The following is a 14,393-nucleotide window of genomic DNA, read 5'->3' as shown; positions in this document are numbered from 1 at the left end:
GTGTATTTCAGTATAATAAATGACCCCCTTTAGTACCCAGTGATTCTGCAGAATTTCGGATTCACTAGGCTTTCTCTTCTAGCATTACCGCTAAATAAAGATTGTTGGGTATCAGTCGTGTCAGAATAGTGCGTGTCTGACCCCTGATGATCATGTATGCAGCCTGCTAGGTTTTCCACCCCTGTATTTAATGCCTGCCTATACTTTAAAGGGATTGTCCTGTTTCAGAAAGAAATTTGACAACCCCCAGGATCCAGCTGAAGAAACAAAACGGGAAGTATTTACCGGACAGGTCCCACGCTGCCGCTCCCGTTCTCCCAGCCGGTGTCTGTTTACCTAGCTGCACCCGTGATGTTACAGCAACAACACGTGACCTCTGCAGCCAATCACTGCCCTCATCGGATGCCCTGTTGAAGCCAGTAATTGGCTGCAGTGGTCAGGTGGTGTCGATGTGATGTCACCACTGCAGTTGGGTAAATACAGTTCAGCTGGGAGAATCATAGCAGCGGCACAGGATCTGTCAAGGTTGTACTTACCTGTTCTTTACTTCAGGTGGATTCTTGGGGTTTACCCCCTTTTAAAAATAACTTTTGATATGTCCTAGTGAGCTATAATGTTTTAATCGGTGGGGGAGGTCTCAGCATTCTGACACTAGAACGAGGAGAACGACCTATTTACACACTGGTCCACCTCCTGCAGCACGGGGAGACCTCACTCTGTGTAAACTGATGGGCCAAGCATACAATGATTACTCCCAAAGTGAAATAGGCAAAATGTACTGATCCCCCTTAGGGGACAAAGGGGGTAAAACTTAACATTGAGTGAAGCGCTAGCCAGGGTAAGACCCTCAAAAACCAACAATAAGACAGCCCGGGTGGGCCTGGACAAACACTGAATGGTAACAGTATCAGATGGTGTATAAAAGGAATCCTCTCGCCCATCAGAAGCTGTAGAAGTTGATAGTCGAGTCACTTTCAATAAGGCGGGCTTCCATACAGTGGACTGAGATACCATTCAGAGATGGTGCCAACGATTGACCTTGTGGGTAGGAGTCGGGAGCAGGGAGTCCCTAAATCACCCTGACAAGGGGCAGGGACTAAATCTCCCTACCCATTTATACAAGGTACTTGCCCCGCAAGGGGTGACCCCGTCCGGATACCTTTCCCTATTCCCGGGCGGTATCCCTAGTACACCCTACTGGAGGTAAACTCCCGACGTATCACGTTTCGTTCCACACGAACTCATGCCTGCTTGAGTCCAGGTGCGACCCAGGATATATAGTATCAAACTAAACGGCTCTCTGCCTGCCGTTTATTTTGATACCATATACTGGGTCGCACCTGGACTCAAGCAGGCTTCACCCACTGGTGTGCCTGCGTACAGGTTACTTGTGTTTTGTTTTTTTTTATGTAAGCTCCAACTACTGCCAAACCTTGCTATTTACCCCTCTTTCTAATGTAAGCTTTTCCTTTTGCTTGCCATCATTTATGTACATCTTCCCTGATGAGTTCATGTGGAACGAAACGTGGCGCGTCGGGAGTTTACCTCCAGTAGGGTGTTCCAGGGATACCGCCCGGGACTAGGGAAAGGTATCCGGACAGGATTGCCCCTTGCAGGGCAAGTACCTTGTATAAATGGGTAGGGAGATTTAGTCCCTGCCCCTTGTCGGGGTGATTTAGGAACTCTCTGCTCCAGACTCCTATCTATGCCGAGGTCAATCGGCACCATCTCTGAAAGCCCGCCTTATTGAAATTGACTTGACTATTAACTTCTACAACTTCTGATGGGCGAGAGGATTCCTTTTATACGCCATCTGATACTGTTACCATTCAGTGTTTGTCTGTCCAGGCCCACCGGGCTGTCTTATTGTTTTGTTTTTGAGGGTCTTACCCTGGCTAAACCGGTCTCTCCTCGGTCTCAGCACCCTGACTCCCTAGGTCTCAGACCCTTTGCTCTGTCTCTGTGACCTATCACACAGTTAACCTAAGTACCTGGATTTGTCTTTGCAGAAACGTGAGCGGAAGAAGGAGCTTGGACAAGTCAATGGGTTGTTTGACAGATATGGGAGAAGGACTGTGTCGCCCACTAGTGACATGGATTATTCTGAAAGAGCTGCTGGCAGCTTTCGAGCCCTCGCCCAAGCCCGGATATTAGAGAGAAGGGTAAGCCGCCCCGGCACACCAACATCCAGTGCCAGCACCGATACGCCCACCTCGGAGCAAAATGATATGGATGAGGACATGATCGATGTGGATGAAGATCCTTCTGTGGAGTCGGAGTACACTCATTCTCAACTCAAGAGACCATTTCAGTTACTTATCGCAGCAGCCATGGAGCGCAATCCCACCCAGTTTCAGCTTCCTAATGAACTTACCTGCACCACAGCACTTCCAGGTCAGTCTCGTTTCTTTGTGTTGGTATAATATGCCCATTTCCCTGTATATTTATGGATCATTTGCTTGCTTTTCACTGTACTGTTGCTTCACCGTGCTGATTTAGTTTTGTAATGTGCAGTGTGCTTCCTTTTTGTTGTGCAGGCACCAGCAAACGTCGGAGAAAAGAAGAAATGACGGGGAAAAATGTTAAGAAAGCACAGCATGAGTTGGATCACAACGGCTTGGTACCTTTACCAGTCAAAGTCTGCTTCACTTGTACCCGGTATGAATTATAACTGGTCTCGGTAGAACGCGCCTTCTAATGCACAGTGAATATAGCCTTGTATACATCCTTTTTCTTTTTTATGCGTTTACGCGAAGAAATTACTATTTGATCAGTGATATCCAACTTTATTGCACAGAAATGGTCTTTGAGCTGTCTGTTTCTATTGGCCCTGTTTACGTCGCATTATAGCCCTACGTCTGTTTATTTTCTCACTGTTAGGGCTCATGGACACAAACGTGGCAGTTTTGCAATCCGTAAAAGAACTGATAAGGCATATCCCCATGCATTCGGAATGGAGAGTAATCCATTAAGGATGCATAAGGATGTCTTCAGTTCAGTCATTTTGACTGATCAGGCAAAAGAGAAAACCGGAGCATGCTACCGTTTTATCTCCGGCAAAAAAAACTGAAGACATGCCTAAATGCCGGATCCGGCATTTATTTCCATAGGAATGTATTAGTGCCGGATCCGAGAAAAAGGTGAAAAAAATTCCAGATCTGTTTTGCCAGATGACACCAGAAAGACGGATCCGACATTTCAATGCATTTTTTTGACTGATCAGTCTTACTAATGCCATAAGTTGGCATACGTTTGGCCGGATCCGGCCGGCGGTTTCGGCGACTGAACTGCTTGCCGGATCACTCTGCCGCAAGTGTGAAAGTAGCCTTACTGACTTTATTTCTGATAATGGAAGTCAAGAGGTGATGTATGTCTGCATAGTGACATGCATTGGGCAAGGCTCTAATGTTGTGATCAGGGTTTGTAAGCATTTTCAAGGGCAAGGTCTCATGCACATAGCAAAGCCGCACACAGAGCCTGTCACATGGCAGGGCAGCTGATGCGCCAAACTTATGTAGTGCCCAGCGCCATCTTTTTATTTTTTCTCTCTCCTTCACCTATTCTATATAAATCCATGAAAAAAATCTGCATAATGTAAGAGGCATGTTCTCCATCTAGCTCTAAATGTCTTATTTTAATTGCCGCCGACTGCCAGAGCTGATTTGTTTCTGTCATTTACCTGCTAGGAGCTGCCGCGTGGCACCTTTAATTCAGTGTGATTACTGCCCTCTCTTGTTTCATATGGACTGCTTAGACCCTCCTCTTACTGCCATGCCAACCGGCCGCTGGATGTGTCCCAACCATATCGAGCACGTTGTGGTGAGTCACTCTCATTGTTGGTCACAGATGCTGATTTACGCTTTCTAGAATGGTCGCACAGATGTGCCAGTGAAAGTATGTGTCCGCGTTAACTCCTCGTATACTGGATAGCTAAGAAATCGCAGTTTATGTGTCGTTTAAATTATCAATAAGGCCATGAACAATCTTTGGCTAAAAAATCTTTTAATAGTTGCCTTCAGATTTTTGTCAAGAATTGCAAGTATTTTAATATTAAATGTCATTTGTGTCTTCCAGCTGAACCAGAAGAATATGACCCTGAGTAATCGGTGCCAGGTGTTTGACCGCTTCCAGGATAGCATTTCTCAGCATGCGGTAAAGCTGGACTTTCTGAGCCGCATCCATAAAATACATCCCCCGAACCGCAGGCAGCTGCCTTCAGCCAGGAAAAACACAGTCAAGGTGTGTACGACTTGAAGCATTTGTGGAAGAGAGAATCCGTAGAAAGTGCACCAAGTGGTTTTCGGAATTGAATAGCATGTTTTGGCTTGCTCGTAATTGCTATAAACGATTTTTACACTTTCCACCACGAGTGGGCATCCAAAGCCATTGCTATTCTCAATATAGTTTGCAAAGCGTTGAGGGTTCAAATTTTTCTACTTGCTCCTCATCAGGTTCCTGAAGCCATCAAGGCCCAATATCAGTCACCTCCACAGTTACTGCCTCCTGCAGGGATACGTGACGGGGAGCTGATTTGCAACGGTGTTCCCGAAGACTCCCAAAAGCACCTGCTTCACTCTGAGCACTTGGCTAACCAAACAGAGCAACAAGAGGTTAGTAGGCGAACGTTCTCATCCCCAGCACTTTCACCTTCTTCCTTTTGTACCCACCACAAGATCTAAAATAAAAAGGGATGTTCTGTGCTACATGGAGTATAGACTGTGTACTGGGAGCGTTTCTTTCATAATTTTTAGGCTAGACGTGGTTAATTTGAAATGACACATTTTGTTCCATATTTAATTTATCAGTCTGATTTTCTTTTGGCTAAAATATCTACTGTCTGAAAGGTGCCCTGCTAGAGCCACAAATGCCATCATCTTCCATTATACATCTAATCGTGTAACCCCTAGATATCCGATGGGAGATGCATTCCTAGTTTTAATCCGAATGTTTTGGGTTTTGTTTTGAATCTTTAGTGGCTCCGTAGTGTGGTTGCACTTCAGTGCAGCATATTGAAATACTTATCTGCTAAGCAGATGCCAGCCTGGGGATCAGAGGACGTTGACTCGTTGGATGTGAAACCAGTCATATCACCTGATGGTTCCGTGTCCAACTCTCACCAGCACGCTGACGGCAAGCCTCAGTTATCTCCATCTTTAGAACTGTCTCCGAGGAGCCAATCTACAACGTTGGAAGACGATACTACTTACGTGGTGAAATCACATCTGTCAACCAGTGGTGGTACTTTCAATGGACCTGCTGTTTCGGAGTCCAAATCAAACGGACCTCATACTTGTAATGTTAGCCCAAGCCACACGGAACAGTTACGTGACCATCAAAGACTATCTGGAGCTAGTCCTGGTGTTTCTGTACTTTCTCAGAGACCAGCAAGGCCTCGGTCAGGCACTCCTCCCACAACAGTTGTTCTCCCAAATCATGTAGTGAAAACAGAAGGCACGACAGGAGCTGCACATTGCACCCAGAGGCTTTCAGGGTCCTACTCTTACACCTCCTAATTCTTGCACCAGTACGGAGCTTGCTAGCACTTTGTCATGGAAGCATACCCAAACGCAAGCTACTCCTTCACTCAGTCAACCTGATTCCAGACCTGTTGGGTCACCGCTCTCTGGCACCCGGGCACTTACGCCTCCACAGGCGGCTGGGGGTGATCTTACCTCTGCAGCTTCTGGTGCATCCAGGCTCTGTGTAGCAGCTCCTCCCACAGGTAAGTCATTGGCTTCTCTTTAGTTAATGATATTGAAATCAGAGTTTGCTTAGGGTATTATTAGGTCAATCATAATGTGAAGCAGGCAAACTGTCCTGCCACAATGTCATTGGCATCTGACAACTCCTGCCAATTCCATTTTGAGAATTCTGCCATCACATATTACTGTAATAGCTCTTGTCACGGTTCCTAGAAGTGCCTTAGGACAGAGATGCCCAACCTGCGACCCTCCAGCTGTTGCAAAACTATAACTCCCAGCATGTCTGGGCAGTCTCCAGCTATTGGGGCATGCTGGGAGTTTTACTTCTGAAACAGCTGGAGGGCTGCAGGTTGAGCATCTCTGCCTTACGACGTTGCAGGTGCCTAATATTCAGGCAGGGTTTCAGAAGCAGTGTTTGTGATCTTGGTGTAGATGTTACTGCATCGTATATGGTTCATGCCCTGAGCACCTAGTCACCAGGATCTTCTGAGCACCTTTTCTATACACTATAAACATTTACACTGCTCGGATCCTCAGTTATCAGTCAGAACCAGCGATATCCGACTGGAGGAAGTTATTTAAATAATGAAGCGACACAATGTGCATGAAAGGCTCTTTAATAGCCAAGGACGTATCTTATACAGCTTTGCTACTTATGGCTGTACCTCAGTCTGTATAGCAGCTAGAGATATGAGGCAAATCATCTTTGATGCTGCTATACAGCTAGAGATAAAGCCTTTAGAAATGGGTCACATATTCACTACCTGCTTCAACTACCAATCTGATTTTCTAGCAAGTAGGACTTCCCATATGCATGAATACAAAACAGAAAAACTAAGTTTAGTACAAATGGTAAATGCACAGCTGTTTAAGGCTACTTTCACACTAGCAGTTTGTACTGGATCCGGCAGGGTTCCGCAAAAACGCTTCTGTTACTGATAATACAACTATCTGCATCCGTTATAAACGGATCCGGTTGTATTATCTGTAACATACCCAAGACTGATCCATCATGAACTCCATTAAAAGTCAATGGGGGACGGATTAGTTTTCTATTGTCGGAGAAAACGGATCCGTCTTGTTCCACATCTCAGGACTGAAAAGCAAACCTACAACATGTTGCAGTTTGCTCTCCGGTATGGGAACGCAACTAAAATGCATTTTGGAGCATTCCGTTCTGCTCGGTTCAGTTTTGTCCCCATTGACAATGAATGGGGACAAAACTAAAACGCTAGTGTGAAAGTAGCCTAAGACTAAATGGCGAAACCGCGTCCTGCATGTACTGTCACATGTGTCGCCTGCTTACATGGGCCACTGAACATGACAATAAGTCGCTCATTCACAATAATTTCCCTGTGTGAACATGTTCAGGGATCAAGCAACAGATCAGCAAATATCCAGATGTAAAACTGGCTGCTGGCAGTCCATCTTCCCGTATACAGGGGTGTGCCTGACCTGTGATTACATGCAGTAATGATGATTGCTCCATGTAAATTAAGCTAAATGATCGCCAGTCGATGTTCATTACCAGCAGAAAGGCAGGGTTCACATTGTGTTTCCATCAGGGGCATACATCTGAATAGCCTTCATCAGGTATTCGGGGGTATACCATGACTGGTAAGTGCATCTTTGGATTCGGTTTGACCTGCTTTCTGGCTTTTTTGCACTATTCTGTCCAGCAAGAAAGCCAGAAACAAATGGAAAGCAGGTCAAACCGAATTCAAAGATGAATGCGTTGACCCATTAAAGGGCATCTGTCAGCAGACTTGTACCTGTGTGCCCCTACGTATATTAAAGGGATTCTGTCAGCTAGGTTTAGCCTATAGAGCTGAAGACACGCACTGCTGCATCGCCGCTAGGACGTCCACAATATACATTTTCCATAGCACTGTGAAGGAGCCCAGCACCACCCCGCTTCATCCGAATCCCCTCCTTGCTCCCTCAGCGTCACACAGTGCTGTAATCTTGCGCCGCTGCCTTCTTAAACAGCTGATCGGCAGGTGTCCCGGGTGTCGGACCCCCACCGATCAGATGTTGATGATCTATCCAGAGGATAGAGCATCAGTTTAAAAGAACTGCAGAACCCTTTTAAGGTGCAGCACATTTTGAGAACTTAATCAGGACCATCGAGGAGTTTGTATTCATGATGGGCATGATCCCCACCCTTCAGCCATTGATTTACAGTCCTCTCTCATGGGCTCGTGCCCACAAGTGTATTGCGGTCCGCAATGCACAGGCACATCCGCGTGCACTCTGCTTGCAAATGTGAACCCATTGACTTGATCGGGTCTGTGATCCACAACATACGGATGCAATGGGTCTACATCTGTGTTACGAAGTGCACACGGCCGTTTGCTGTACGGGCACGGAGCAAGTACGCTTGTGTGCATTAGCCCTTACTTTGCTTGGGACTAATCTGTGTCGGCGGCCGGAGGGTGTAGGAAGCCTGCATGTCATGAACATTGGTATAATTTGGCGCCCATGCGCTGCAATGATTAACATGCAACTTCTAGAAATCTGCTGCGGACTGCTGGAGTCGGCATGTCGGCTGCTACTTTATGCTGCCTTCACAGATCGCAGCATAATGGACCCGACAGGTGCTCTTTAACCCTTTTTAGGACACAGCCTAATATTTTTTAATTTACGTTTTTCCTTCCCTGCCTTCCAAGAGTCTTTGGCCCTGATCTCATACCTTCACTCCAGAATTCTGGCTCAGTCGCTTTTGCACCTTTTTTTTTTTTTTTTGCAGTCGCTTGCACATATTTTATGTGATTTCGCAAAAATTTTCGACTTTTTGCATTTGTACACCATTCGCTCCAGTTTTGTAATATGGGTGGGAAAGTGGGTGTGGCTAGCTATGTTAATTAGTTTCACTTCAAATTTATCATTGTGACTTTTATAAAAGTCACAATCTCACTCCAGTAGGAGGGTGGATTAGGAAAACTGAAGGAGCTTCTCTAGACAGAAGTGTTAGGTTTAAAGTAAGTAAGTAAAACTGACTTCAAATATTCTCCCCATGATAAATTCCCCCCTTTTATTTTTATTTTACGGTGCACTAAAAATATAATTATTTTATTCTGCAGGTCAATTCAATTATGGCTATACCAAATTTATGTAGGTTTATTATCTTACTCATTTCAAAAATAAAAACATTTAACTTATTTATTTTTTTTCTTTTAATTTTCTGATTCCCCCTGAGCCTGCTCCATTCACTTTACACTGCAGCACGACATGACTATGTTAAACATTACAGGTTTTACAGTTGAAATTTGTATATAATTCATGGATGTTCTGGAGCAGTGGTGGGGATTATTATTGGACTTGGATATTGATGATCTGTCCTCAGATAGGTAATTCATTTCAGATCAGTGGTGTCTGACACGTGGCACTCCTACTAATCAGCACTTTTGGGCAGCTTTCGGCACTGAATACTATACAGTGGAGAGAGCCAGAAGAGCAGGGATCTGTTCACTGCCTGGTGGCCGTGTTGGGGTACTGCAGCTCATCTTCGAAGGTGCCAGAATCTGCACTGTGGACAGATCCTTCTGCTTTTGTCTCCATCCTTTGTATAGTTTCAGGTGGCTGCCTGAAAGAGCTGATTGGTGGGGTTGACAGACCCCAACTGATCTTATATTGATGACTTATCCTGAGAATAGTTTATCAATATCTGATTTCCAGAAGACCCTTTTAATTAATATTGGCACCTCTTGCAAGTATTCACTATGTCTCCCTTATGCTGCACCCACAAGTGAGCATATATGTCAGTATTAAAGGAGTTGTCCAGCAGGCATGTACAAAGTACTGTGGACCACTCCAGGAGACCGCTTCGGTCTACAAGAACCTTCATAAATCTTAAAGGGAGTCTGTCAGCAGGTTTGACAGCACTAGCTAGGGGTTTAGGAGAGCAAGATAAACATAACTTTTTGTGAAGTGTGTGTGTTTTATATTTTTTATTTATCTGGAATGGTGTGGATATGAACTTTTTATTCTGCCAGATTCTGAGATGCTTCAAAGCTCCTCCCCTTTGCTCTGAGTGACATCTGTAGCGGCCAACAGGAGACAGCCTTTAGAATAAAACTTAATATTTACACTACTCATGAGAAGTGCCACCAAAAGTAATGTTTGTTCTGCTGACAGACTCTTTTTAAGGGGAGTAGCTTTATAAGCCAAGGCTTTTAATAAAGAGAGAACAATTGGGATAGGAGCTGAGGGAGACCAGGCTATGAGCGCTTTAGTTTAGTTTATATTTATTTTTTTAAAGAGGTTGGAGCTTTATTAAAAATAGAAACCAGATTTTAAAAATTCTGCTTTTCCCTTTGTATTGACCGTATCTACACACATAAGCAATAAATGTATGGGATAGTAACATTATGTATATTTTGTTAGATGGAAAAGTCCGACCCAGTGCGTTAATAATCGATGGGGCATCAACTGGCCCTTCGCCATATACTGTAAACTCCTCAGCGATGGCAGAGCTTACAAGTTCCCTAAGATCATTGATGGATGGAAATGGAGGTAAATAAGGTTTTATTAAAGGGAACCTGTCACCCAAAAATCGCCTATTAAGCTGTTTACAGTACCTTATAGTGCTGTATAGTCGTTTCCTGATGCACTTTTTGTTAGTTTTGCAGCATGTATGCTCAGTCAGAAATCGATGTTATATTCAGCTGCTGCCCCGTGCTTCAAGTCAGGCTTGAAGTCACGGGGGCAGCGGCCTCGGCGTCTTACATGGCCCTCTCCCCGCCCCCTGCCTCTGTGACTGACAGCCGAAATCCGATTCCGGGACCGCGCTCAACGGCCGCATGCGCAGTAAAGGGCGGCAGGAGCGCGGTCCCGGCTGCCGCGCGTACTACGCGCCGTCTTACTTTCGCCGCACTGCGCATGCGCCCGACATCCTGTATCAAACGCGCCCGCGCCCAGATGCCGGGCGCGGGCGCGTTTGATACAGGATGTCGGGCGCATGCGCAGTGCGGCGAAAGTAAGACGGCGCGTAGTACGCGCGGCAGCCGGGACCGCGCTCCTGCCGCCCTTTACTGCGCATGCGGCCGTTGAGCGCGGTCCCGGAATCGGATTTCGGCTGTCAGTCACAGAGGCAGGGGGCGGGGAGAGGGCCATGTAAGACGCCGAGGCCGCTGCCCCCGTGACTTCAAGCCTGACTTGAAGCACGGGGCAGCAGCTGAATACAACATCGATTTCTGACTGAGCATACATGCTGCAAAACTAACAAAAAGTGCATCAGGAAACGACTATACAGCACTATAAGGTACTGTAAACAGCTTAATAGGCGATTTTTGGGTGACAGGTTCCCTTTAATCATGCAAGTTGGATGCTGTGGAATACTTGTAATGTGAGGCTTCCCGTAACTTGTTATAGACTCACCCTTTGGACATTTACCATTGCAGAGATCCAGATAAACCTGCTGGATGAGAAGCTGGTAAAATTTTTGGCCATGCAGAGAATCCAGGAGATATTCTCTTCTAAAGACTATCCTGTAGCAAGTGCCACCCGTCCTTCGCCAACTCCATCCCTTGGACATCATGTGGAAGGTGGGTCTGTGTAGGTGCAGAAGCTTTTGTTAGATTTCCTTGTCTTGTACAGTTACTGAGATTTGTGATTCTTTCATCAGTTGTCCATAATAAGCTGCGAGTCTTATGGCGCTTTTACACGGGCAGGTTATGGGGATTATATGCTCTTTCCTGATAATTGCTCTATGTAAGACGCACCCTTGCTTGGCTGTTCTCAGCACTCCATAGAAATGAATGGAGCATGCTGGGAGTTGTAGTTTCACCACAGCTGGAATGCCGGAGGTTAGCGATCACTGTCCTAGGTAAACGGACATCTACCAATACAGAGATTATCTGTATGGGGACACCCCATGCAGAGGAGATGATTGCTGCATGTAAATGCAGCTCTCGTCTCCCCCTCAGTCGGGCAATTATTAGGAGCATTTCGTCCATTCCCAGTGATTGCCTATGAATCTGCCCATATGTAGGGGTCTTTAGGCTAGTTTCAGACTGGCACTAGAATTCTCTATGCACTCGGGCATTGCCAGACATTTGTATGTCTGTCCAGCCCTCTTAACTATAACTGAAACCAGTGGAGATCCTGCTGCATTCTGGCAAATACGCCAAGAATCAGTCTTTAGAAAACGACTGCATTAACTATAATGGGGACCAGCAGAGATCCGTCCATGTTCCAGCAAATATGCCGAGAAACTTCAGTCCGATTCTTTGCATATTTCCTGGGTTGGGGACTGATCTCTACCGGTCTCCATTATAGTTAATGTAGAGCCATAATGCGAAGAGATCTGGCAGGCTGTTCCCAGTCTAAAACTAGCCTTAGGCCTAGTTCACACTTCTTCAGTGATTTCCATTTTATTTTTATTTTTTTAAAGGGACTCTGTCACCAGTTTCTGACCCCCCACTTTTAAAAATATTGTTCTGTCCATGGAGCCCTTGTGATTACTATTGTGGTGTTATAAGCTAAATCTGCAGGCTCGTTTTGTTAAAAAAACGTTTTATCTAACCTGTCAGTCATATTGTTAAGGTGCCCAGGGCGTTGCTCATGGCCTGAAGATGCCGCCCGCCGCCGTTGGTGCCCAGCTCCTCCTCTGCTCTCGTCAGCGCCGCCTGAAAATACTGAGATACGCCTCCGGCTCTCCCTCACTCCCCCCTCCTTCTTTTCTAAGATCCCGCGCATGCGGCAGTGTTCGCGTTATCGGGAGGTTGAGCGAAGTGCCCGCACATGCGCACTTCGCTCAATGAGGCTGAACGGAAAAGTCCGCATGGGCGCATCAGGCACCTGTGCGCACGCGCGGGATCTTAGAAAAGAAGAAGGAGGGGGGAGTGAGGGAGAGCCGGAGGCGTATCTCATTTTTTTCATGCGGCGCTGACGAGCAGAGGAGGAGCTGGGCACCAGCGGCGGCGGGCGGCATCTTCAGGCCATGAGCAACGCCCTGGGCACCTTAACAATATGACTGACAGGTTAGATAAAACGTTTTTTAACAAAACGAGCCTGCAGATTTAGCTTATAACACCACAATAGTAATCACAAGGGCTCCATGGACAGAACAATATTTTTAAAAGTGGGGGTCAGAAACTGGTGACAGTCCCTTTAAATAAAACCTGGAATGGAGCCTGGATACGGTAGAATAGAAAGATCTACACTTGTTCTTTGTTTTTGAACCGCTCCTAGTTTTGTCTGAAAATCACGGACCAAACACTGAAGTGTAAAACTAGTACTTAGATTGGTGCTATGAGCAGCTTGTTTTGATAAATCCTCTATAACCTTCCTGTTTGTATGTGGAGCTATGTTAACGATGCTTCTTAAATGTTTGTCTTGATACAGCCCAGAGAAGAGATGTGCAGGCCAGGGCTGTATTTTACCCTCTAATGATGGGCACTGGTGCTCCCGTCAATATGTGCTACCGGACTCTTTACATTGGCACAGGTAAGTTTGCTGCATCAATTAAATCGTTCTCAAAGCTGCCTGTACACGTAAGATAATAGTCAACCAATTTTGGCAGCTAGAATTTGGTCATTGCAAACGATCAGATTGTTTACAAAATGTGTTCTGTCAGGTTGGATTTTTTTTTTCATCCTTGGTTGGTTGAAAGTGCATGGCGTGATCGGCTGAGTTGACTGATCATTAGGCCACTTGGCACAAGCCCATTTTTTGTTTTGTTTGTTCTTTTGGTTATATAAAATCACTCTTAGGCCAAACCCAAACAAACGAGTTCAGTTCAATGTGAGGAACTCGCTGCATGTGGCAATGTGAGTTGCCGTCCTGACCTCTGCTCCTCTGACAGGTACGCACAGCATTATAATGATTTATAAGGGTCCATTCACGCGTCCGTAGAATGGGTCCGGATCCGGAGCCATTCATTCTCTATGGGGCCGGAAGAGATGCAGACAGCACACAGTGTGCTGTCTGCATTTCCGGAGCGCGGCCCCGATCTTCCGGTCCGCGGCTCCAGAAAAAAATAGAACATGTTCTATTTCTTGTCCGCAATTGCAGACAAGAATAGGCAGTTGTATATAGGGGTGCCGGTCGGGTGTATTGTGGATCCGCACTACACTATGGATGTGTGAATGGACCCTTACGCTGTGTTGACCCTGTTTTTAATTCAATAGATTCCAGGTGCCACAGGGACACACAGCCTTATAACTCATTATAATGCCATGCAATCCTGTCAGAGGAGCAGAGGTCAGAACAGATCACAGTTTCTCGCAATAACTTACTTGTCTGTGTCTGGCCTTGGGGTCCATTGACACGTCTATAGGTGTTTTGCGGTCCGCAAATTGCAAATCCGCAAAACACGGACACCAGCAATGTGCGGTCTGCAAAATGCACATCGCGGGCACTAATATAGAAAATGCCTTTTTCTTGTCCGCAGTTGCGGACAAGAATAGGACATGTTCTATATATTTTTTTGGGGACCGGAATTTTGGACCCGGAAATGCGTATGTGCTGTCCGCATCCGTTCCGGCCCCATTGAAAATAAATGGGCCCGCACCCGTTCTGCAAAATTTTGTAACCGATCCGGACCAATTGTACGGATTTGTGAATGGACCCTTAGTCTGGTATGTTGAGATCATTTATACAAGCGGTCTCACAGATGATTGATACTTGAGTTAGCTGAACTTGTGTGCGTGTATAGGTGTATATATTTTTTATTTTCTCGTTTTGGCC

The 14,393-nt window shown here is 45.8% G+C and overlaps 1 protein-coding gene across 1 annotated transcript in view; it reads left to right on the top strand.

Moving 5' to 3' along the window:
* Positions 1-14,393, top strand: part of PHF12 (PHD finger protein 12) — a 33,990-nt gene that overhangs the window by 16,506 nt on the left and 3,091 nt on the right. The window contains 10 exon segments of the mRNA XM_044283807.1: positions 2,010-2,394; positions 2,538-2,658; positions 3,687-3,819; positions 4,075-4,239; positions 4,452-4,610; positions 4,974-5,486; positions 5,488-5,722; positions 10,089-10,217; positions 11,105-11,248; positions 13,050-13,151. Coding sequence (XP_044139742.1) covers positions 2,010-2,394; positions 2,538-2,658; positions 3,687-3,819; positions 4,075-4,239; positions 4,452-4,610; positions 4,974-5,486; positions 5,488-5,722; positions 10,089-10,217; positions 11,105-11,248; positions 13,050-13,151 — 2,086 coding nt within the window.

Source organism: Bufo gargarizans, chromosome 3 (genome assembly GCF_014858855.1).
Source record: "Bufo gargarizans isolate SCDJY-AF-19 chromosome 3, ASM1485885v1, whole genome shotgun sequence".
Classification (NCBI taxonomy): Eukaryota; Metazoa; Chordata; class Amphibia; order Anura; family Bufonidae; genus Bufo; species Bufo gargarizans.
Note: the sequence above shows the minus strand (reverse complement) of the source record. Positions and strands in the feature narration are given on the sequence as shown.